Here is a 25,364-nt window from a genome sequence, read left to right as displayed (position 1 = left end):
AGCAAGCAATGAGAATACAATGTACCACTGCAGGCATAGATTCTAGGTGCCCCAGGAGCACACAGAAGAGGCTTCTAACCCAGTCTTGGAGGCTCAGGGAAGGCTTCAAGAGCAGAAAAGAAAGTTCCAGGAAGAAAAAAAAGAAAAAACCTGGAGTATCTTCCCTATTGAATCCACCTAATATTTATATTTCTTTGTGGAAATTTCCGTTTCATTGGGCATTATGTCATCGACCATTTCAAGGGTGTTCACTTCTTGAGTACATTTCAATCGGTATATATTATTCAAACTGATGATTGAACAGCTTCATCATTTTCCTGGAGGGCTTACCATGTCCTAGGCGCTAAAGGTATATGTGGAGACATTTCTCCTAAGGAAAATAAGTTCCCAGGTCAAATATTTCAATAATCTTCCATGCAAGAAAAATGTAATACTGCCCTGGAATGCATGGTTTCTTCTTAAGAGTTTCTTTTTTAAATTATGTGTGATTTTCTATCCAAACTAAATTTAGACATTTCTCCGAAATAAACTTTAGGAAGGCTAAATAAGTAAAAGGAAAAAAATCCCCAACGAAATGTAAATTTAATATTTCAGTGCAATTATGCTTGTTAGTAGGGAATTTCTATAGCATTGTGGCCACAACGTGGGATTTACCTCGGACAGTTTGGGTTCAAATTACAGTTCTTTCACTTACAAGCTGGAGGGGACTTGTTATCTAACTCGACTGTGCCTCAACTTCTGTATCTCTAAGGAATGAAGTTAAGCTGGATAATGGGACAATAACAGCTCCTACTTCACACACTGGATGAATTAAATAATCGCATATTTATAAACAACTGAAAATAGTGCCCGCCCCAAGTACTACAAGGACATCAGCTATTCTTATTAATTACAATAATTCTAAATGCAGAAACCTACGAGAAAACAATACACACAGTTCTGGTGGGAAAGTTAAAACTGGTGTGGAAAAAAAGGGACATCCGGCAAGTCCCCAGTCTGTACTTTTGCCTCAAGGTGGGAGTGAGAGAAAAAAGCCCCCAGAACAGACTGTGAGGAAACCTGAAAAGAGCAAATCCATAACGCTGTCTTCCCAGGCAAAGCAGTCGGTAAACAAAGATCTTAACTTCCTAATTCGGGCTAGTATATATATATATTTTTTAATTTGCTTCCAAGACTTTGATGGAGCGCCTTGAGGAAAAGGAAACGGTCACAATTACTAGAAAGAACTTAAAAAAACACTGGAGATGAAGCAGTTGGAATACTTCTGGAACAAATGTTTCCTTGTAAGAGCAGAGATAGGGGCGGGGTGTCTGTGTAATGTCTACTCAACGCAATAGAAGAATCAGAGGAAATCTTCGCCGATTTCGATTTCCAAAAGTCTTACCGGGGAACCATCTGGAACCTGCTGCACAACAAATCCCACGTTCACCGAATCCTCGAGGATTTCCTCGTGGGTCCGGGAGTTTCATCTGACAAATACCAGTGTCTCTGGGACTCCCCGGGCACAAGGGATGGGTCAAGGCCTCTCACCCTTTCGTCCCTCCCTCCGGTGCACGCTTTCACAGCCACAGTACCCCACGGCAAGAGCCACGTACACAGGCACCGACAGCTGCCAACAGGGCGTGATCGCTTCCCAGACTTTAATCTCTCCAGCAGGGCATTCCCACGCGGCCAGGCGAGTCCGTGAAAACTCCGCAGGGCCTCGAGGCCCCCTGCGGCTTTCCTCAAAGGACCCCGAGAAGAGCCCTGATGTTTAGAGCAGTGTAGGTTTTGCAGGTCGCAGGCGCGGGCTGGGCGCGCCCGGTGCGAGCCCGGCTGGCGTGCACTTGGCAGCCTCCCAGCTGACGGAGCTGGACCAAGGGGGCATTGTGGGGGCCGAGATAAAGGCTCGCGTCTCCGCACCACTAGTCTCCTCTCTCCTGGACTCCCCGGCCCCCCCCATCACTTCACTCTTCTCCTCCCCCCGCCTTCCCCTCCCCGGTTCCCCTCCTCTCCCCTCCGCTACCCCACCCGGGGTCCGGGAGGCGGCGCCTGCTGAGTCACCGTCACGTGGCCCCGGGTGCGCAGGGGCGGGCTGCGCCTCGGCGGCACTGGCGCTCGGAGCCCTAGTGGAAAATTTTCGGAAACCTACTGGGGCTGCGCGCCCGAGGCCCCGCCTCTCTCCCCTCTGCCCCACCCCCACCCCCTTCCCCTTCCCGGTCCCCGGCCTTCCGGCCGCAGCCCAGCGCGCCGCTGTGGAGGTTCCTTTCTCCCCGGGAGCGGCGGTGCGCACGCCCCGCCCGCCGCCCCCTAGGCTGGCGCCGCCCGCGCCGCTGGCCCTCCGGCCGGCAGCCCTCACTTCCTTAGCGACCCTTCTTGGAGCTCCGAGCCGCCGTGCGGTCTTGCCCCCGACCTTGTGTGTACCCGGCTGGCATCCTGAGAGGCGAGGAGCGGCGTCCTGGCGCCTTCGCCTTCGCCTCTGGGGCGTCCCAGCCCCCTCGGCCCCGCCACCTCCGATCCGCGTGACACGGGTCCCCCCCATACCTCTTGGGGGGGGTGGAAGACAAAGGAAGGAGTTGGTTCCAGTGGGCGTCTTGCCTTCTACTCATTTAACGCCCTGCATTGCCTCGTCGTTCGAACACATCGTGTACTCGGCCCTATTGTAAATAGTTTACTTACCCCCGCTTACCACCAGGAAAATAAACAAGTTGTTTTCCCTACCCCATAACATTCCCCACTTCGTTTTTCCAGCCACGAATAAAATGTATTCCTGAGACAGCAACTTTGGGGAGTTCGTTGGCCTCACCCACCCAGGGGTGACAAATGGTTACACAATGACGATATTTCACTCAAAAGGGGTGTGTTAAAGTGCGTGGATCACTTCAAGAAAGCAAACATTTCACAGTTTCCTCGACTGGTAGACTCTTGGACTGTCCTTTCGGATGGGTGTCGCTGAATGGGGAGGGGGGTTGAGAAGTGGCGTCGGCACCAGGTGTCTCACGATGAGGTTAGTTAGAGGTGGACGCAGGCGTCTTAATCGGACACCAGGTACCAAAGATTTCGTCCAAAACAGTGGGAGTTTTACCTGAATAAAGATCCCGGAACCAAGCCCAGATATTAAAATGCTTTCCAGCTAAGAACCAGAATTGCAGGTATGTTAATTTTAATAAATCCTTATTTCAGTATCTTAGCTCTGGGCAAAGAAAGATACGGAAACTGACTGAAGGCCAGGAATATAAGTCCATGGTGGCTTAAGAATGTTTTGAGTAGAACACATCATTCAGTCGCTGTCATTTTTCTCTGGACAAGAAAACAGACTGTTAACAATTAAGCGTAAAAATAAAAGTATTTTTAAATCGCTCTATTTTGGAAAATTATGAGTCTGAAATTTTAAAGTCGCTTACTGCTCATTAGCAGGTGTCAGTTTACCCAGTGAAAGAACCATGGTCAATTTAAAACAATCCATCATCTTTCTGACACTGTTTTCATTCATATTCATTAGTATATACCACACCTACCAAAATGGACCATTCCAAGGTCAAAGGAAAATGCCATTGGGTAAAAACCACAAAAAGGTCTTTAATCAAGTCATTTCTTCCCCCTTTATTTGGTGAGGAGATGAGATAAACAGATTACTGATACTCTAGGAAGTTCTACAGTCCTGACATAAATATGTTTATACTAAAATGTCTGTAAAGCTATCTAAATATTGCTAAATTTTTTTAAGGTTGAGTTTCTGTGCACACCATAATTTTCTTTTTCAATGAGTGGTGAGGTTGCACTCACAAAACGTTAATGCTTGTGAACGTATGGATTCATAATAAAAAGTGGTTTTTTTGCGTGACTATGTTACCATGCCAGTAGGATCAGAGACATCCACAGCAGTACTTCCCGGAAATATCATCTCTCTTAATAAAATTGACTCACAGAATTGGTACTTCTTTCTTTTTCAGTGGATGTGGCCCTGTCTGCACATGAGCCCTGAAACCACTGCAGCCAACGCGTGACCATGACAGGCAATAGCTCCAGCATGCTGAAGATGGCAGAATGAAAAGACGGTGAGCTCTTAATCTTTGAGGAGATTAAAAGGCCTAGGACTGGAGGCCTAAAAGAATTAACCTTAGGACTGCCCTATCTGTAGACTTCCGATTATACGAGATAGTAAGTGTCATTATTTAAGCCACTTATAATTGCATATTGTGTTTCTTGCAATAAAAACTCTTCTGCTACTGACAACCTCTCTGTGGTAGCTAGCCTCCAGAAGGCCCCAACGATCCTCACCTTCTGGTAGTCACATCTTTGTATAATCCCCTTGTACATTGGATCGGGGCTTGCTTTTGTGACTAGTAGAATATGGCGGAAATATAAAATGTGATTTCCAAGTCTAGTTTATAAAGGCATTGCCTTGATCTCTCTTGGATCACTTGCTTTGGAATCAGCCACGTACCATGTCATGAGGATGCTCAGACAGGCTTGTGGAGAAACCTTCTTGGAGAAGAATCAACTGGCCAGTACCAACTTGCCAGCATGTGAGTAAGTGACCTTAGAAACAGATCATCCAACCTGAGGCCATCAGATAACTACAGAAATAGTTATCATATGGCTACAACCTCATAAAAGACTCCAAGCTAAAACACACAATTGAATTGCTCTCGAATTTCTGATTCATACAAACTTTGAGAGTTTCAGCCACTGAGTTTTGGAATAATTTTTACACAGCAACTGCTACCTAGTAGAGTATCCTTCAATACCAGAAAAACACGCCAAAGTCACCTGGGTGCTCAGACTTACTACTATTGCTTGGGGCTTAGGAGCTGTCTTAACAAAGATAAAATATAGCCCTTCATTTGTTGGGCCCCTACTAAGCATAATCTCAAGAATAAAATATAAAATATGATAAGAAAAAAAAGAAAGGAATTTATTGAGGAACCTGGGAGAGATTAATGCTAAGAAAATATGGAAGTCATTGGAATAAAGGGAGGCATCTGAGCTGAAGGGAAATGGGGGGTGGGGGTGGGAGTTCACTATTCCTCCATAATGCCAGTGTCCATACTTGAATTTTCAATAACACTGTCTGGACAAGAATGTCAAAATGTGTACATTGCAAAAAGTCATATTAATTAGGTAAAATGAAGCCATTAGAAAGCAATTCTTGAAATCAGTTCTCATGCTTGTGGCTTACAGAAGACTGGCCTCAAGGAAAAATCTGTCCTTTTCCACCATCAAGTCATTGCAACAGACGTTTATTATGTGCTAGGCACTGACGGATAAAGTTAAATGTGCTAATTCAATCAACACTGTTGAACTTCTTCAGTGTATGAGGCACTGTTCTAGGCACTGATGATTCAACGATGAGCAAACCAAAAGACTTATCCTTACTTATCCTTGTCTCCAGAAAGGAGTTTGAGAGGGAAAATGCAGGAAGGGGGAAGAAATCATAGGCAAATAAACAAATAATGAAATAATCTGTTCTTATACCATGAAAAAATACAAAAACTAAAATACGACAATGAGGAAATGGAGATTGCATGCAAGGGGCAACTTTTGCTAGGATGGCCAAGGAAGACTTTTTTTTATAAGTTAGAATAATCTCTTTTTATTTTTAATTTTTAAATAAATGTATTTATTTATTTTTGGCTGCATTGGGTCTTGGTTGCTGCGTGTGGGCTTTCTCTAGTCGCGGCGAGCGGGGGCTACTCTTCATTGCAGTGCGCGGGCTTCTCATTCCGGTGGCTTCTCTTGTTGTGGAGCATGGGCTCTAGGCACACGGGCTTCAGTAGTTGTGGCTCGCAGGCTTCAGTACTTGTGGCTTGCGGGCTCTAGAGCGCAGGCTCAGTAGTTGTGGCACATGGGCTTAGTTGCTCCACGGATGTGGGATCTTCCCGAACCAGGGCTCGAACCCGTGTCCCCGCCGTTGGCAGGCTGATTCTTAGCCACTGCGCCACCAGGCAAGTCCAGAAGACTTTTTTTTTTTCAGGAGTGATATTTAAACAGACCTAAGTGATGCTACCCAAACATAGAGACAAGGAGATTTCCAGGTGGAAGAAACAGCAAGTACAGTGCCCTGAAAAGGGAATAACTTAAGAGTATTTCAGGGACAAAAAGAAAATCATTGTGGCTAATACATAGTGAAAAGGAACAGTATAAATCAACTGTACTCCAATAAAAAATAATTTTAAAAGAAGATAGAATGATGCAACAAAAAAAAAAGAAAAGGAAAGAAAAGGAAAAGAGTGGCAGGAGACAAGGCTGAGGAGGTAGGCAAGGGCACAACCAGGTAAGGCCATGGTGAGTGAGGAATATGGACTTCATTCTGGTTGCAATTAGAAACCACTGAGGGCTTTCACAATTTATTCTTTTAAGCAAGGGATTTCATTTACGTCCTGAGAAGATCTTACTTTCTGCCAGGTGGAGAGCAGACAATGAACACCAAGAACGGAAGCCCAGAGATGAGTTAGGCTGTGGCGTTTGCAGTGATCCAGGAGAGAGGCGATGGCCGCTTGGACTAGGATCCGAGTAGTGGAGATGGCAAGATTCTGAATATATTTGGAGGCAGAACCCTCAAGACTTGCTGATGGATTGGGTATTTGAGGAAAAGGAGGGCTCCCTCATGAATGGTAGCATTATACTTCTAAATTGTAAAGAATTAGGAGAGGAACAGTTTTGCTAGGGAAGTCAAGAGTTCTGCTTTGGGCTTCCCTTTGGGCGCAGTGGTTGAGAGTCTGCCTGCCGATGCAGGGGACACGGGTTCGTGCCCCGGTCCAGGAAGGTCCCACATGCCGTGGAGCGGCTGGGCCCGTGAGCCATGGCCGCTGAGCCTGCGCGTCCGGAGCCTGTGCTCCGCAACGGGAGAGGCCACAGCAGTGAGAGGCCCGCGCACCGCAAAAAAAAAAAAAAAGAGTTCTGCTTTGACCAGTAAGGAATGAGATAGATGCTGTTTAGACATATTAGATAATATGCTTTCTACTGTGTACTCCTACATTTATTCATTCAACAAAAATGTATTACCAGGTACTGTTCTAGGTACTGGAGCTAACAGTGATCAAAGCAGATTAAACCTCTGCCTTCATGGAACTTATATTCTAGTGAGGGAGACCAACAGTAAACAGATAAATAAATATAATTCAGGTAGTGGTAGGTACTTAAATAGGTACTTCAGTGTATTTCATTCATCCAAATACTCAAAAAGTACCTTCTTTTTACAAGTGACTAGGTCAGTTGTGATCAGCCAGATTCTACCCTAAAAGATATTAACAGAAAATGTCGTACATAGACAACACGAAAAGAAGTGGCACAAAAAGATACTTACAAAGCACTACGTTCAAAGTATTGAATAGAATGAGATCAGTTGCAAATGGGAGCATCAAATAAAGAGAAATTAATGAAAGGTCTGGCATTTAAGGTGGGCCTCAAAGGAAAGATAAGAGTTTAGATACATGGTGATAGCAGGGAAGAGGAGGTATGAAGAATATTCCAAGCGGTGGGTAAAGTTTGAATGGGATATGGGAAATGGTTCGAGAACAGTGGCAAACGCACAGGGTAGAAGAAGGGGAATGTATTAGTTATCAGTGGCCGAGTAATAAACTACTGCAAAACTTAGTGGCATAAAACAACAAACATTTATTATCACTTATTTCTGTGGGTCAGGAATCCAGGCTGGGCTTAGCTGGGTCCTCTCACTAACGTATTAGCTGGGACTGCAGTCATCTCAAGGTTCAGCTGGCCATGACCAGCTTCAATGCTTACTCTTGTGACTCTTGGCAGGCCTCCCTGGGCTGTTGCCAGAGACGTTAGTTCCTTGCCCTGTGGGCATCTCTGTAGGACAGTTCACAAGATGGCAGCTGGTTTCCCTCAAAGCAAATGAGGGAGAGAGCAAGAGAGAACAAGACGGAAGCCAGAGACTTTTTGTAACCTAATCTTAGAAGTAACATACCATCACTTTTGCTGAATAGAAGAAGCACATCAGTAGGTCCAACCCATATTCAAGGAAAGGGGATTACAAATGAGTATGAATATCAGGTGAGGTGCATTGAGCTTCATCTCAGAAGCTGCCTACCACAAGGAACAGTGGGGGATTAGGATGGAAATATAGGCTAGTGCCACTTCAAGGGAAGCCACGAAAGCCAACCTGAGAATGAAACTACTCGGCTGGACATGAAGGGTAGAGACAAGCAAATATAATGTGGGAGCCCACTTCGGGCAAACTGAAATGCTGGATAAATAGAATTTTGAGGACCATCCTGAAGACGATCTTGTTCAACCACAGGTTGGGAAACAGCTAGAGCCCCCAGAAACAGACCCACTCTATTTTATTAGGTGATAATGGTCAAATAATTCTACAGAAGAGAGCTATCTACCCTCCCTAAAATCTTCTACCGACCTATCTTGACAATGCAGTGCATTCCTGAAAATCCAGAGTTGGCAACTAGTATTTGTGATTATTTTCCTGTCTTAGGATAGGTTTACTCTTAGTAGCTTTCAAAATTCTTTGATCCCAGCCCACAGTAAGAAATAGATTTTACTTCATAACTCAGAATATATACATATTTGTACATAATCCAAATTAGTTTTATAGAATAGTACTAGCATTACTATATATGGCATACTGATATTTTAAATTCTATTTTGTTCTATTGAATTAAAGAAAAAAAAAAGCGTGTAGTAATCCACTGAATTCATCACTGTCCTTTCCTGGGTCCCATTCTGCAGGTCTGAAAGACACTGTTCTGCTAAAACATTTGCTTAGGAATAGAGCAAAGTCATAGCACTTCTGACCAACAAGAATTTGGCGGTATAATTTCCTAGAAATTGGGTCAGGGTACTGTGTCCCATGCACTCTAGCCCAGGGCATAAGGGCAAAAACTCAAGCACATCAGGCCTCACTTGGAAGCCACTTGAGTAACCAGATATGCCTCAAGTGGCCTCTGAAAACATGAATCAAATTTGCAAACGAAAAATCAATGTTTCAATACCTCCCCCTCTTTTTTGTCATTTACTGTTCAGGTTCTTGTCATAGAGAAGTCAGAACAGGATTACAGGCCTCCCCCCAACACACACGCACACACCCCCTCCATTTTACAGGTTTCCTTAAGCCTGCACTGCAATCCAAACCACCAAAACATCCAATGGACAAGAGAACTAGTCTGAGAGTAGGATTTGCCAACCATAACCACCTCTGACTATGCAGGGGACTAACCTGGATGAAGAACTGATTTAAGATCTTTTGATTTTCATCAGTTGAAACCTGATAGAAAGGAACTTCCAGCGAGTCCTCTCTAACCCACTACTAAGATTGCTTTCCAGACAAGAGTTGATAGGTGTTATTAGGGAATGTGCGTGGAAGAAAGGTAAGTTTTTTCAGCCCCAAATGTGTATCAAGTGCCAAACTTGCCCTGGGGAGCTCACAGTCTCCCTGGTAAGACTACGAACTTGAACAATTTTGAGTACACGACAGCATAGGTTTTAAAAAGTCCTCGCCACATGGGTTAGAAAACAGTCCCTGCAATAAGAGGGGTGAGGAGGGAGGCTTTCCCGAGGCTCAGTGACTAAGCCTTGAGTGATGGTGAGAAGCTGGGCACTAAGGCAAGCAAGAGTATTGTTTAGGTGAGACCGGTCTGACCAGTCGAAGGGGTGGGGGAAGAAAGCAGTATAAAGGGGAAATCGCGTCCTCCCACGTCAATCATGAACACTGGTGCAGGCCGAGGGCACCCGCAGCCTCACGTGCCACGGAAATAGACAGTTGTACAGATTTCCTCAGGAAAACATTGAAAGCAAAAATTGTGATCACACCCAACCCTGCCCAATCTCTCCCACGTCCTCAAAAGGAAGAGAGCAGTAAGTCAGATCGTTTGTTTATTCATTCATTCAACCAACAATTCTCTCTCCTAAGAGGCCTTTGTTTCCAGCCTTTCCGGCAGCACCGAGTATTCCACAGCGAAGGGGCCCCCTAGTTGCCTGGCTCAGCAAGACCACATCAACACTGGAAGGGGAGGACCAGCATTCCAACCGAGGCAGCGCCTATGTAAATACAAGGAGAGAGAGGCGAGGAGAGCTCTCCAATTGGGGTGGGGTGGTGGGATGACTGCAATGTGTTTGCGAAGGGAAAGTGGGACTCCTACACTTCATCGGAAGAGCGAAGCCCCCAACCAAGGACCCCTTTCAAGGAGTCTGGCTTATTGGGCAGGACGTAGCTTTACCCTTAATAGGGTTTTCCGTGTCCGTATAGAAAGGATCTCCCGAAATGGAGCTGCCAACCGACCAAATCAGGCTAGTTTTGAAGAGTGAAAGCAGGTCTAGGAGGAGAAGAAAGAACGAGAACAGAAACCTGCCATGGAGACAACGTTGCTGCGTTGGCCCAACTTTGCTAGAGAAAACCCCCCATGTAAATCACAAAAATAACCGGCAGGAAAGGATTGGGTGGGTGAGATGTGTCCCCAAAAAGCCTCAAGGAGAAAGCAAAGCCTGCTGGAAACTCGGACAAAAGGGTATTTGAAGGAGAAGGTTCCTGAAAGACAACCGCATGTCTTGGGCACCAGTCCGGGCTGAAAGGGACAGACCGGGGGAAGCACGGGGGGCGTCTTTTCAAGGCTGACCAGGAGACAGCAGAGCGGGTTGGCCCGGGAGGAGGGGGGCGCCAGCGGGCGGGGCTAGGCGGCCCGAGTCAGCCGCGGGGGACGGACGCGGGTGGGGCGGGGTGGGGCCTTGCGGGCCCGGGCGGGCGGGGGGCGGAGCCCAGGTGGTGTTGATACACAAAGAGCAGGCACCCGGCGGCTGGGGCCCCGCCCACTGACGCGTCCTCCAAGGCGGCCGCTATAACCCGCCGCTCGCGCCGCTGGCTCCAGAGCCGCGCGAGGCTGCCGAGCTGGAGCGCTTTTCCTGCAGAACCGCCAGCTGCCCGACCACGCGTTCCCGCACACTCGCTCCTTTCCCTTCAGACGGCGGACGCCGGACGATTGGAGCGGCAACTTGCCATTTCCTTGTTTAGTTAAAATTGCTTTCCTGCCTCTAGTTGGATTTTCCGTTTTGTTTTTCTTTTTTTTACAATTTTTGTTTGAGAAAAACTCACCGAAGGCGTTTGCGTGTTGTTTCCGGGATACAGGAGTCGAGCCTACCGAGGTAATGCGCGCGGGGGCGTCTGCAAAGGGCTCGGGGCCCGAGCGGGAGTGGGGGAGGGGCGTCCGGGAGGGGCCGCGGCGGGAAGGCAGCTGCCGCGGTCGTTTACTCCTGGGGAGGGCTTTTTCGGTGTGCTAGCCAGCCTTCGATCCCGGTCCGCACCGAGGTCGCTGCCCTCCTCCGGGCGAGGGAGGGGCGCGGGGGCCGCGTGCCCGCCCGGAGCGGAGCCGCATCCTCCTGTTAGGGGGAGGGGAGCCAGCCGGGCCCCGAGGCTCCGTTGCGACAAGTCTTGTGACTGAATTGAATTAATAAAAATAATTACATAAACGGGTCTTGGAATTTGGGGGCGACGGGGGTGGGTTCGGGCTTTTAGTGTAGCGGAGGCCAGGATTGGGGAAGACAAGCGGGAACGTTTGACAATCGGCGATCGATATTGCATCAGTTTCCTTTTCGGGCAGAGGAGGGGCCGGCGGGGCGAAGCGCTCGCTAGCCAAAAGCCTGTGGACTGGTGTGCTCGAGGGCACGGGCGTGCGCGTGTAAACAAACCCTTGACGCCTCTGCGCGCCCTCTGCTCCCTTTCTCGGGAGAGGACTCATGTTCGCCCTTTCCGCCCCCTTCGAGTCTGTCTGCTGCTGAGGCATTTCGCCATCTGGGGGCTCCAGGTGTGAAAGGACGAATTACGCGGCATTGCTATTGTAAATGTTAGAAAGGGGGAGCTGTGCGCCTGGGCTACATGCAGTGCACACCTAGCCAATGCCTGGGTGGGATGTTTGCCCTGCGTGCCTGTGCACGACCTAGGAGGCTGCGGGAAAAGCGAAACAGAGCCCCCGCACCCCTCCCGTGAAACTTGAGAGAATGGAGAGGGAGAAACACTAAATTCCGTTGGAGAGGGTCATCGGGGTCCGGGGGGGCGTGGGCCTCCGCAGGCGCAGCGCTGCAGGGGGACCATCTTTGTTCTCCGCGGCTCCGCGGTCTGTACTTTTCCGCCCCTCGGCGCGCGCCCCCACCCTTCGCGCTCGGCTGGTACTTTTCCACTCGCCTGGCCAGGGATGAATCAGCCTAGCAGCGCCGCCCGGCGGCGTCACGTGACCAGGGCGGGCTCTGCAGTCCTGACGCGCCGCCTCTACCTTCACAGGCAGCCGCGCGGGCCAGTGCATCTCCAAGGACAAAAGGAGCCGAGCGTTACTCGCTGCGCCTGATTCCTCCTGCCGACCAGCATGAAGAAAGCCGAAATGGGAAGGTTCAGTATTTCCCCAGATGAGGACAGCAGCAGCTACAGTTCCAACAGTGACTTCAACTACTCCTACCCCACCAAACAAGCTGCTCTGAAAAGGTGGGAGAAGTTGTGTGCTTTTTAAAAAACGGCCTGTGTGCATCGGAGGTTCTTTACCTGGAACTCTTCTTCTGTTGCTTTAAATTACTGTAGCGTTTGGAGAGAGCGTGTAATCTCTGGAAGATTATCCGGTGGTTGCCATGACATGGTGTCGTGTGAAAGTCGACTGCTACTTAATACGCATTTAAGTAAAGATGTGTGACAGCTAAACGCGGGGACCGTTTTCTGTTGAAGCATTCCTTTGTATATTTCAATCCAATTTAGGATTTTTTTTTTCTTTTTTTGTAGCCATTATGCAGATGTAGATCCTGAAAACCAGAACTTTTTACTTGAGTCGAATTTGGGGAAGAAGAAGTATGAAACAGACTTTGTAAGTTAAAAATAATCTATGTTTCTGTGGCTTTATGGAGTAAAAGAATAGTTTTACTTTTAGATTTCAAATCTAACTTGCCCAAAGCTGGTTTTCTCCATTTAATTATTGTTATATGTTTGGTTATCGTTTTCCCTCTATGTAGCATCCAGGTACTACTTCCTTTGGAATGTCAGTATTTAATCTGAGCAATGCGATTGTGGGCAGTGGAATCCTTGGGCTTTCTTATGCCATGGCTAATACTGGAATTGCTCTTTTTATGTAAGTATGTGTAAGTAGTGAGTCTGCCATGCAGGGCAGTAAATATGATGATACAACATATATTTTGGCTCCAGAGACTGAATTTACAGTTGAAGTAGTTGGCTTAAAAATCATTTGCTTAAAAGTTAAAATATGAGAAATCTGAAAATCTCTTTATTCTGCTACGTAACTGCATGATATCAAAAAAGCCAATTAGGTAGGAAAAATTAGGACAACTCTTAAAACCGATAATTAAACCAAAAAGTCTTTAAAGTCAAAGGGGATAGTTACAGTTGAATAGGGCTTGAATATTTAAAAAGAACTGTTGATAAATCCAGGGTAGATTTTTATTCTGGCAAACTCTGAAGCAAGAAATATTAAAAAGCATGGTATCCTTCAAGTCAGTTTGGTAAATTGACAGTCTCCCCAAGGACCTGTGGCTCCTTTTGTACATAAAGCAAACAACTTTTTTTTTTTTTTTAATATATAGGGTGTGGTGGTATTTGTCTAACCTAGAACATGTTTTTAAGAAAAGTGAGTCAATTTTCTGGACCCTGAAAAGCAACCCATATGTGATTTTTTAATTTATTTTTTGTTTTCTTTTTAATATTTATCTCTTCCAGGTCTATGTGATTGCCACAGCAAAAGATGAATATTTTAATAAGTACCTGCTTTGAATTCCCTTTTTTTTCCCCCTAGTTGTCCAGTTAGAATTAGTTACTCCTGTGCTTTCCAGCGTAAATACCTAGAATAGAATTTTGGAGCTGTAGAAGACTTTAGAACAGCAGTTTTTAACCATTTGGGGGGTGGTCACTGACCTTTGGAGAATGTAAAAGCATGGACCTTATTCCCAGGAAAAAACAAGCGTAAAAGAAAAATACATGTGAAGTTTAGTATGCGTTTTCAGTGATGTTTGTATCATAGCAACTAAGATTGGGTTTCTGTGGGCTCCTGGCTAAGGAACTTCAGTGGAAGATAGTGTGATTTACTATCAGGCAGAGAAACCACATATGCACGTAGCATGGAATTGTCTCTTTGCTACAGATATGTTTTAGTTAACTGACTGGTGCCTTCTACTCAAGTTATTTTTTTCTAGCAGAGTAGAATGTTCATGAAAAGAAAAGCAGACCTTCGCAAAGCTCTGCTTCGTGGTGAAATTCCACGCTGAAGTTAAGCATGGCTTTGAGCTTTGGAAGCTAGGATTCACTCAGCTTGCTTCATTTGCATGAGGCTTTTTGACATCTTAAGACCAAGAGCCAGGAATTTTTGTAGAAAGGACCCTAGAGTTTCAAAGTTTTTAGTGGGGTACTTGAATGGCATCATTGTTAAATATTTGAAACCCTTCCTAACTCTTAATATAAAAACTGGAGGCAGTTTTTAAATGCTCCCAGTGTGGTTATGGTGCAGAATTTACATGAGATAACATGGCACCTTTGTTTCGTAAGAAAGCAAAATTCTGATATGTTACCCTTGCACTTTTGAAATTATTTATACTCTAATAGGGTCTGTATGTTTGATGGTGAACCATTTAATAAATGGTTAAATAATATTAAGAGTGCTAAAGTGAGTTTTTAAATCCATCCGTATTTTACAACGTATATTTGGAGGTATAGACGTAAATGGTTCAAAAGCCACATGGCTGCTATCATCTGGTTAAACAACTCTTGTAGCTTACCCTATAAAGCAGACTCAACTTGAGGTTGAAAGTGACCTCAAGGGTTATGAAGTCTGTTCATTCCTCATTGTCCTTTCTGTGTAAAAGAAAGGACTGAATTTGTCAGCACACTTTGAACATTGTCTTTGATTAAGCCATGCTTTGTCCAGTTAGAGATGAGGCTGATTGTGTCATTTCCACTGCAGATTAGACCCCATGAAACTTGGGGCATTAGAATGGCAGCTTAATGCTACCACCTATGTTTAACTAAGAGACATCAGTTTCTTTGCCAGTACCATATAAGGTACTGTATTCAGTTTGCCAGTAAAGAATTTGGAAAATGTGACTGTCTTCTTGTTTGCAGAGTTTTCTATGAGTTTCCCTGATTTTGATTTGTTGTTGTTCCTTTTAATAAAAAGAAATTTATATTCTTCTTGGCTTGCGTGGGGGGAAGAAAGTAAAGCTGGAATGAGAGAGGACGTGTGCCCTAAAGGAAAACGTAGTGACTTAGTAGAGAACTTTTAGTTCCTCTCTATTCTATTTTTTTTTTTCTCCTGTTCCATCCAAGCGAAAGTACTGAGGGAGGAGACAGCCCAGTCGGACTGATAGCCTGCTTGTTCTAGCACAGGCATTGTTTAACTGACAATGCTGGGCCTGTCTTCCATACCATGGTGTGCAATGTAGTATATGGTTCCAGTAGTTACTTCTCTGATTTGTGCCCATTTGTATGTAAAGCTGTGCCTGACACTTAACATGTCAGTATCTTTCCCTCCACTTCCTTTATAGTCCCATTCCTTTGCTTATCTACGTGGTCCAAGTAGTCTCAAGACCTTTCCTGAATCTGTCTCATTTGTATTTCACAAGTAACTGGCAGGTGTTAAAACCATTTTATAGATAAAAGGAACTATACAATGCAGAGAAGTGGCAAGTACACAGCTAATTTATCATGGTGCCAGGATCAAAATATAAGTCTTGTAACCCTACCACTGAAAAGTTAGGTTTTCCAGTGTCTCCCAGCACCTTTGGTTCAGTGGGTGAACCCTGTTCTTAACCAGTACTGTAGAGTTATTACCTGAGACATGATGCAGTCATGTTTAGTGCCAGGTAAGAGAACTTGTTGACACTCTAGTCAGGAGAGTGAACACCTGTCCTTGGGGGCATTCTGTCTAGTACACAAAATATTAGGACAAGTTCCATATTTACTGTTTAAATAAAGCCAAAAGGAATTGTTTTTAAATATAGACGTGCTTATTTATAACCCTGTGCCTTTTTCCTTCTCTCATCAGAATCCTGTTGACATTTGTGTCAATATTTTCCCTGTATTCTGTTCATCTCCTTTTGAAGACTGCCAATGAAGGAGGTATGGTAGCATTTTTGATATTTCTAAAACAGGTATGCCTGTCATGATTTTCTTCCTCTTATAAAATACTTGCTTCATGCTTCTGTGTTCCTTAAATTACAGGGTCTTTATTATATGAACAACTGGGACATAAGGCATTTGGAATGGTTGGAAAGCTTGCAGCTTCTGGATCCATTACAATGCAGAACATCGGAGGTAAGAATTTTTAAAGGACGATTTGGGTAGACTTTTTTGCTCTTTATGTAGCGGAGAGTGGTGACACATTACTTTTGGTGTCACATGCCACATTTTGCACTTGTAATGGTATAATTTTGTTTTCCTCCAGCTATGTCAAGCTACCTCTTCATAGTGAAATATGAGTTACCTTTGGTGATCCAGGCATTAATGAACATTGAAGATACAACTGGGTAGGTGCTAAGTAAGGTTACTCCTAAGAAACAATTACAGTCTAAAATGGTTAGATACATTTTTATCAAAGTTGGATACAAAATGATTATCAGTAAATTATTTTTTGTAAATGCTCCTGTTGAAACTGACCAAGAAGTCCTGCCGGAAACTGATTTGAAACTTTGAGAATGAAAGGCCAAAGACAGTAGTTATAGGACAAGTTATACTAGTTCTATAACTCTGAATAACAAATTTCTAACCTGCGTGTGAAAACAGGTTTTCTGGAACTACTTCCCTTTTCTCTTTATTTTTACTGTCCCAATATATTATAGTTGAATAACTCATACCCCAACCTAAGTTAGGATTAACATTTTGAATTACATTAAAAATCAATTCCTGTCTGATTTTTGTGAATTTGAAATTTCATATATTTAAAGTGCAGAATACCAGAAAATGTATGGCTATGCTGTACAAACCTTGTCCTTCTAGCGAAGTTATTCATCCGAATGGACTAACAGGTTTTTATCTAAAGTACACATGAGGAGGGATAATGTACTTCACAGCTTTCATGCAGCTCATTATGTCAAAATAGAGAGGTTTGGTTATCTCTGTGGCATTTGAAATTTAGTTTAGTAAGCTGATCTTTAAATATTAGTTTTCTGTGTGGGGGGGTCTTTATTGCTGAAGTGAGCAGAGTACAATTGACAGGGCAATTAGAATTTGAAAATAAGTGATTTTAAATGGTGTAGTTGATTACCTAAAAAGGAAAAGGCATTGCTAGAATTCTTAGGAGAGATGCATAACATTTTCTCTTGAGTTCAGAAGGGATCTTTTTACTGTTGGAGTCAAGGTGGGTCAAGGTGTCACAACATACTCTTGGCAACCTGGAATAAGTTCTTGTTTTAGGGGACTGGGTTTTGTTGTTTTGTTTTTGCCTATGTATTTTATCGAAGCGTGAGAAATTCCTTGTTGAAATGTTTAGTAAGTACATTTGCTAACAAATGTCTGAAAGAAACTTGTTATAAAATTTCCTTGTTTCCAGCATCAAAAAAAGTGAGCTAAAGCTATGATGAAGTTGGCACACAGTTTTCTAAAAATGCTTAAAGATAAGATTACTGGCTTAACAATGCCACTTTGTTCCCTACATTAGTATCGAGCCTTTAAGAAGCATTTTATGTTATGAATCAGCTGGCAGCCTTCCCAGAGCAAACAGTGGGACAAAAGTTACCCTGTTTGAGATCCCATCTCTAACCTGAGTGAATATTCATTGAGCGCTCAAAGTTAGAAATCTATTCTGTCTGTGTGGGCTTTTTGAATAAGCGATACTCTTTCCAAACCTGTCTTTTTTTAAAGTATAAAACGAGTCTTGTGAAAAGAAATGTATGTTATTCTGAGTATTTTTGTGGCTGGTTGTGACCTTGTTTTTCTTTTCTTTAATTCAGATTGTGGTATCTGAACGGTGACTATTTGGTTCTGTTGGTCTCACTGGTGCTCATTCTTCCCTTGTCACTGCTGAGGAATTTAGGTGAGCACACCCATCTCTAAAGAAAATTGAAATGAGCCTCACCAGCTGGTTGGCTTCCTTTTAATAGAAATTAATAAGAGCTAAAGAGCCCCGAAAACATACCTTTGTGAATATCAGCATTCAGAACTTGTAGGTCTTTGAAAATTTACAACATCTTGTGCTTTATAAAAATAAAAAAGGATAGTTGTTATTGATTTAGTTATTAACAAGTATTTTTAAGTTATTCTACATCTTACTGTATAAGAATTAGAAATTTGATGTGTCCACACTGAAGTCTTGCAAGCAGAATTGAGTTATATTTGCCCTAAACCTGTTTTAGTAAACGAATACCAATTTTTTTTTCTCCTTATAGGATATTTGGGGTACACCAGTGGCCTTTCCTTGTTGTGTATGATGTTCTTTCTGATTGTGGTAGGTATAATTTTTCTTTAAAGCTAGAGATTCTTTTTCTAAGCCCTGTCACATTATTCAGTCTAACAAATGCAAAATAATGTATTTTCAGGTGGTTTGCAAGAAATTTCAGATTTCTTGTCCTGCAGAAGTTGCTTTTCTTATTAACGAAACCGTAAACAGCACCTTAGCACAGCCAACAGCTTTTGTACCTGATGTGGCTTTTAATATGACTGAAGGTGATTCTTGCCAACCACATTATTTTATCTTCAACTCACAGGTAACTATAATCTTTGTGTCCTCAGAGGAAGATTTTAGGGAAGAAAACAGGGAAAATACCCACTAGAAATTTTAAAACACTCCCAAGGTAAAGGAAGATCAGGTAATAGCTGCCCTTTAGGAAACATGATTAGCTCATTATTGAGGACTGAGAAGAAAGTGTTGGTTTGTAGCTTAAAATAGATTGAGAGATGAAATGATCATCTGATGTTCATAACTGATACATTGGGAAATGGAGGATATCGATCACACTTAGTGAAAAAATTAGAAGAGTGGGAGCTAATTATGCCAGAAAACATCATTTTAGGCTTTGATTCTAAGATTAATAAATATAAATACAAGCTGCAGAACTGTGATAACATGAGTTTGTTACATCAGGATATTAAGAAAGTGTTTACGTTTTTTGCAGACTGTCTATGCTGTGCCAATTCTGACCTTTTCATTTGTCTGTCATCCTGCTGTTCTTCCCATTTATGAAGAGCTTAAAGGGTGAGTGCTTTTTACCTACTTTTATATACATTTATTGGAAAAACTAGAAAAATTTTCAATTATTGTTATAACTGCTGCTAAAGTATGCATCTGTATTTTCCTTTGAATTTGCATAGCCGCAGCCGTAGAAGAATGATGAACGTGTCCAAGATTTCATTTTTTGCTATGTTTCTCATGTACCTGCTTGCTGCCCTCTTTGGATACCTGACGTTTTATGGTAAATAATGTCTAGTTTACAAAAAGGATAGTTAACGAAATGGAATTGATACTTTTATATGTATACTTCTGCCACTTTAAAAACTCAGTCTGTTTTGGTATATTTCATATTTGTGATGAACGATTGAATTTAGAGCTTAGAATTTCCTGCAGCGTATATTGAGTCAGTGACTTCTAGAATCCACGTTCCCAAATCTACCATTAGCCATTCGAGGGCATTTTTTACGTGATGTGCTTGCATTTAGGTTCAGCCTGACTCTCCTCTCCCACCCCCTTCAGATTAATACAGCACACACACACACACTGTAAGCCAGACCATGGGATTTAGCTATTTAGCTCCTGTTGTTTTTAATGGGGGTCATGTGGCTAAATCTCTCCTTGGTATTTAGAAACTTTTTCTCAATGTTATTTTAATTGCATTAACCCTAATTCCAGATTAATCTTATTAACCTCTTAGTTTGTGGTCGTTTTGTGAGTAGCTAATAACTTTGGTGCAGATTTTCCCGTTAAGTTAGATTTTCTAACTAATCTCCAAAGAGGACAGCACACTTGAAGCTTTTTCTTTTCTTGGCCTTTCTCTGTAGAACACGTTGAGTCAGAATTGCTTCATACCTACTCTTCCGTCATGGGAGCTGATGTTCTGCTTCTCGTCGTCCGTTTGGCTGTGTTGGTGGCTGTCACCCTGACAGTACCTGTAGTTATTTTCCCAGTAAGTAACCTTTCAGTAGGAATGAATTGTGAAACATGAAGATTTGTGTGATTTCTATGTTTTGGGAGAAGGGAAACACTGCTACAGCAGTATCGAGTTGATGCGGGTTAGCAGTATCGAGTTGATGCGGGTTTTTGAAGGTTTTTTTTTTTTTAATGTTTCATACATCTTTAAAACATATCCTGGGACACTTTTTTCCATAATTGAAGACACAGTGATCTTTCTAGTGTTCAGATATTTAGAAAACAGCAATTGAGGAGGGGTACAATTTTAGTATTTAAATAGCTGCTAGTTGATATATATATCCTGTTGTTTGGGGTTTGTTTTTTTCATTAATTAAATCTGCAGTTTTTATTTATCCACTTATTTTTGCAGATCCGGAGTTCCATAACTCACTTGCTGTGTGCAACCAAAGATTTCAGTTGGTGGCGTCATAGTATCATTACAATGTCTATCTTGGCATTTACCAATTTACTTGTCATCTTTGTACCAACTATTAGGGATATCTTTGGTTTCATTGGTAAGTTTTAGGAAGTATCAAAGTTGCTTGAAATATCAGGGATTTTAATGTTTATAAAATGAATAACAAGTGATTCTTAAGAACTGGTAAATGTTCTTTTACAGGTGCATCTGCAGCTGCTATGTTAATTTTTATTCTTCCATCTGCCTTTTATATCAAGTTAGTGAAGAAAGAACCTATGAAGTCTGTACAAAAGATTGGGGTGAGTGAGAGATTATGACTGGAGAAATAATAATAATCTAATGCCAGAAGTTCCTCAACTGATTTTAATTTTAGTCTCCTAAATGTCGTTTATTGTAGTTTCATTTTAAGTTTCTAGTAAACAAATATATCTGTAACTGTGTACTTCACAGATGGAAGATTGGGAGAGGAGGTGAGAGATGGTTTGCCATCTAATATGTATGCTTAAGTTAACTGCAAGAAAGTTATTAGATATTTTAGGAATAGAGATAGAGATAGAGTGTAAAGTAAAAATAATACAGACTCAACTTTCAACGTTGTTTAACCAGTATTTGTTGGACTGCCTACTACTGTATGACCAGCACTTAAATGGGCCTGGAGTATATAAAAGAGAAATAATGGGGTATTTAGTCAAATGAGACTAACCATTTTCAAAGCAAAGCTTGGGGGTTAGGGAGGGGGCTACTATTAGACTTTAAAGTATAATAACGACTGATTTTACAAAGAATATATGGTATGTTAACCACAAATGATCTTGGTGGGGATATTTAGGAGAAAGACTGCATTTCAGTCCTTATTCGCCACTACTATTGTAGTCTGAGTAAACTACTAGAATTGTTTGTGAACCAACAACTGTCATCTTATTTCACCTAAAATATGTAGTGCAGTAACTGAAGGGGGTAGGATTAGGAGTAGACCTGCTCATGTCTCTTAGAAAAACCTCCAGCTTCGACTCAGGCTGCATTTTTAAGATGACTTGGATTTGATTTTGTAAGTTAAATTTTTTTCCTTCTAAAAAATGTAAAAATCCCAGTCCAGTTCTATTATATGAAATAATTTATTTAGCAAAGAAAATTGTTTACCCTTTCATTTCATACAAAGGAATGAAAAGGGAAAGTTTGAGAAGGTTTCAAAGATACAGTTACTTAGTACTCTATAGATAACCCCTTGATCACTCACTTAAGACAGTTTAACTATCTTTAGCAAGGTAAAACTGTAGCTCTGTGAAGTATTATGGACATGCTTTTAGTAATTATAAGCCCATTTTTAAAAGTAGAAAGAGGGGGCTTCCCTGGTGGCGCAATGGTTGAGAGTCTGCCTGCTGATGCAGGGGACGCGGGTTCGTGCCCCGGTCCGGGAGGATCCCACATGCCACGGAGCAGCTGGGCCCGTGAGCCATGGCCGCTGAGCCTGCGCGTCCGGAGCCTGTGCTCTGCAACGGGAGAGGCCACAACAGTGAGACACCCGTGTACCGCAAAAAAAAAAAAAAAAAAAAAAGGAATATTTAGCATATGTTTTGTTGCTTGCTGATCCGTTTTCTCTGTGTGCTCATTGCAGGCTCTGTTCTTCCTGTTAAGTGGCGTAGTGGTGATGACCGGAAGCATGACCTTGATTGTGTTGGATTGGGTCCACAATGCCTCCGGAGGTGGCCATTAACCAGCAGCACCACTAAAACTCGATAGTCCATTTGATGCCAGTGTTGAGTCAACTCTCAGCTACTATGAAATTTCACCTAATTTTTCAGTTTCACTTCCTTTTGAAGTGCAGATTCCTCGCTGGTTCTTCTGAGTGCAGAATAAGTGAACTCTTTGTTTTGTTTTGTTTTGTTTTTAAAGAAGCTATTCTGTATGATAGAAATGGATATTGACAACAAAACCACGAGTCTCGGGTTAAGGGAAGTGACAATTTTATTCCATTCCAGAGAATGGACGAACTCTTAACTTTAATCAAGCCACATGTTTGGCTGTGTCATTGTTTAACTTGGATATTTTATGATTTTACTTGAATGTGCCTAATGGAACCATTCGATGTGAGAAACAATTCTTCTTAATTTACAGCAAAGTATTGAAATAACCATTGGGAAAAATACTATTATTTTTTTGTACCAAAAATATTTAAAGACCTCAGAAGCACTATTCTTTAGAAATTGCTTTTTTTGAACTTTATCCAAAAGCAGTTGTCAGTGAATTCTGTTAAAAAAATAATTCATTGTTATTTAAAAACAAATACTAGTATTATGAAATGATTTGCCTTTTTGTAGGCATACTAAGCCAAATACTTTTTTTACCCAAAATAATTTTTAGAGAAAATGATGTAATGAAACATTGTACCATGAATAGGAGCATAGTTTTTATTTCCATTCAGACTTCACCATGAAAGGATAATTGGTAGATTGTGGCTATACCAAATCAGATGAACTCTCATCATCACCTTTCTTCTCTGTCCCCAAATAATTTGGTTCATTTAGACTCTGAAATATTTATGGCTTCAATCTATTAGAATGGAAGATAATGCAGATATTTCTATGGGAAATAAAATAACTAATTTTGAGGTACCAAATAGTGCAATTGGGTAAAACAGGGTTTATTCAGTTGCATCTGCCTCCAGAGTTGTGTTAACAGCTCTGGGTTTTTTTTTGGGCCAGCCCTTTTTTGGCATTGCTTCCAGCAGTGGAAAATGGGCATTTGATGGCTGTAGGCCAAAACTATTCTACCCAGAGAGTACAACTTTTCAAAATGCTCATCTGCTCCTGGAAGTGTGAATTACTTGACAATGTATGGTTTAGTTGTGTTCATGTTTTGTCTACAGTAGAGGTCTAATCCATAGGTTACACCAATATTTGGTACAATATAAGTTCTCTTCGTATAGGCCACTGGGTTTCTCATGCAGTAAGCTTTTTAAAAAACTCATGTGCACTGGCTTGTCATCTCATTCTTGTACAACATAGAATTACTTGTTTACATCCAACAAATGGTTAGCTAGGGAAAACAGTGCAACCTGAGTGTAACTATTGGTCCGACTGCATGACCACCCTTCCTATTTTAATCCCAGTTAGAAGTGAAAAAATTATTTGGCTTTAAGAGCACATTTATTGTACGTCATGGTGTATGGTGAATATATTATTAAATAATGTGGTACTTTGCTCATCAGGCATAATGTCTAAAATCTAATATACATAATTCCATTAGTGGTTGGGGGAAGCAAATAATGGAATCATTCATTGGTCACCTGGCTATAAGGTTGTTCTCTTGAACTAAACATTGCTAGTTTTAGGCAAGGGCCAGAAATGTGGCAGACATGATTTTTGTTATGCATTCTTGTATTATATGTGACTAAATTACAGACAAGATGTGTCTGTAATCAAAGACCCTTGTGGAACTGGAAGACGTCTTGTAGTGCTACATTGGGTGAAACCAATGGTCCGTTTTTGTTTGTTTCTACGAAAATTAAAGTGGGGACCATCTCGAAAGGCAGTGAGAAGACAGATTCTACAGCACTGCTTTCATTCAGTTGGGCTTTTGGCACTCCATTCGACTCCAGAACCTCACCTCTAGCTCAGACCAAGAATTGGCACTTCTGGTTGGATTCCTGGAAAGAATTGCTCGTTGTGTATCTTAAGACTTGACCAGGGAATACCAAGTAAAGAGTTGTTCTCTACAGTTGACATCCTTTCTTATGGGAGAAAATACCATGGCAACCAGGAAGAAATGAAAAAAAGAAATTCTTCTCACGGCAAATCGATGTGGGAGGCTCCTCCAATCTCCTGGCTGTTTGAGGTTCAAAATCAACTGCCACGGGTAAATTCCATTGCATGATTTTCTTGGAGCTATCTCGTCTACCTGGAGGTTCCTAAACAGTGAATTCCCAGTAATGAGCAGTCTTCAGTATTAAAACCACTGTCGTGTCACCTCATTTTGCATTACTGTCTTCCGTGGATGTTTCAGTTATAACTGTAATGTTATTTATAGAACAGCATTAATCCATTAAAGCTAACCTATTTTTCAATATTTATGATAATCTTATGTACATACATTGTCCATATGTATTTGTAAATAGGTTGTATATAATGTCAGGTTTGGGTCTTGGGTTCAAATGTATATATTCCTATAAGTTTCTTAACTGCATTTTGATGAATTCACATGATGTATCTATAAGAATTGTCCCAAAAGTACCTGTACAGAGATTTCAATAAACAAATTGTGTAAACACTAAAAATTTAAAATACTGTGTAAATTGTATTTGCAATAAACAGACTGGCTGAACATCACATTTTTTTTCATGAAAACTTGGTGCAAGTTCAGATCTCTTATTTAAATTTTAAATAAGGTCTAAATTTTCAAAATGCAGTAGTTAACAAAATGATCTAGTGTAATAAAATCAAATATGATCTAGTGTGATTTAAGACCTTTGAGAACCTGGGTGTGTTAAGCTTTCTGTATATAATGTAAATATCCCCACTGTACTGTTAGAGGCCAACAATTCCAGTATGACTTGTTGGCAAAGAGTGCTACACCGTTTCAATGAAACATCCTATGTTTGTTTTAACTGAACTAAAATAAATACATGCTTAATCCTGAGTAGCGGTGTTTTATTTAAAGTAATGATAAGTCGTGTCTGGTGTATTTTGTAAGCACAGCAACCTAGCACTTAGTAGGGTTCCATATAATGTTAGTGATTATAATGAAGAGAATGGTCAGGAAGTTTAAGTTGCTTTTAAGTTCCTAATGATGATAACCAAGTGTGGGGAGGAATGAAAAAAATGCTTAGCATCTGGAAGACCCAGGCTTGGGCCTGCTCTAAGCAGTGCGTCAAAATCACATCTGGGGAGCTTTTTTAAAAT

General features: G+C 42.1%; 1 protein-coding gene and 1 long non-coding RNA gene across 6 annotated transcripts; both read left to right on the top strand.

Moving 5' to 3' along the window:
- Nucleotides 1-2,202: 2,202 nt before the first annotated feature.
- LOC125960404 (uncharacterized) lies at nucleotides 2,203-10,657 on the top strand. 3 transcript variants are annotated; one of them, XR_007470011.1, is made up of 4 exons: nucleotides 2,203-3,131; nucleotides 3,933-4,037; nucleotides 9,217-9,326; nucleotides 9,869-10,657. It is a non-coding gene; the product is annotated as an uncharacterized LOC125960404 (long non-coding RNA). The 3 variants fall into 3 exon arrangements; XR_007470010.1 differs by having other exon boundaries at nucleotides 9,217-10,657; XR_007470009.1 differs by lacking the exons at nucleotides 9,217-9,326; nucleotides 9,869-10,657 and having other exon boundaries at nucleotides 3,933-5,613.
- Nucleotides 10,658-10,799: 142 nt separating this feature from the next.
- SLC38A2 (solute carrier family 38 member 2) lies at nucleotides 10,800-25,101 on the top strand. 3 transcript variants are annotated; one of them, XM_004274421.4, is made up of 16 exons: nucleotides 10,802-11,094; nucleotides 12,227-12,424; nucleotides 12,713-12,794; nucleotides 12,940-13,055; nucleotides 15,975-16,048; nucleotides 16,151-16,243; nucleotides 16,374-16,455; nucleotides 17,878-17,960; nucleotides 18,313-18,371; nucleotides 18,463-18,630; nucleotides 19,039-19,118; nucleotides 19,235-19,335; nucleotides 19,919-20,043; nucleotides 20,419-20,563; nucleotides 20,668-20,765; nucleotides 22,082-25,101. In XM_004274421.4, exons 2-16 carry the CDS (start codon nucleotides 12,309-12,311, stop codon nucleotides 22,178-22,180), a joined length of 1,521 nt encoding a protein of 506 aa, XP_004274469.1. In that variant the 5' UTR covers nucleotides 10,802-11,094; nucleotides 12,227-12,308; the 3' UTR covers nucleotides 22,181-25,101. The 3 variants fall into 3 exon arrangements, 2 of the variants coding, with proteins under 2 accessions (XP_004274469.1, XP_033292383.1); XR_004485595.2 differs by lacking the exon at nucleotides 20,419-20,563 and having other exon boundaries at nucleotides 10,800-11,094; XM_033436492.2 differs by lacking the exons at nucleotides 10,802-11,094; nucleotides 12,940-13,055 and having other exon boundaries at nucleotides 12,284-12,424.
- Nucleotides 25,102-25,364: the final 263 nt, after the last annotated feature.

The sequence above is a fragment of the Orcinus orca genome, chromosome 11, assembly GCF_937001465.1.
Source record: "Orcinus orca chromosome 11, mOrcOrc1.1, whole genome shotgun sequence".
In the NCBI taxonomy this organism is placed as follows: domain Eukaryota; kingdom Metazoa; phylum Chordata; class Mammalia; order Artiodactyla; family Delphinidae; genus Orcinus; species Orcinus orca.
Note: the sequence above shows the minus strand (reverse complement) of the source record. Positions and strands in the feature narration are given on the sequence as shown.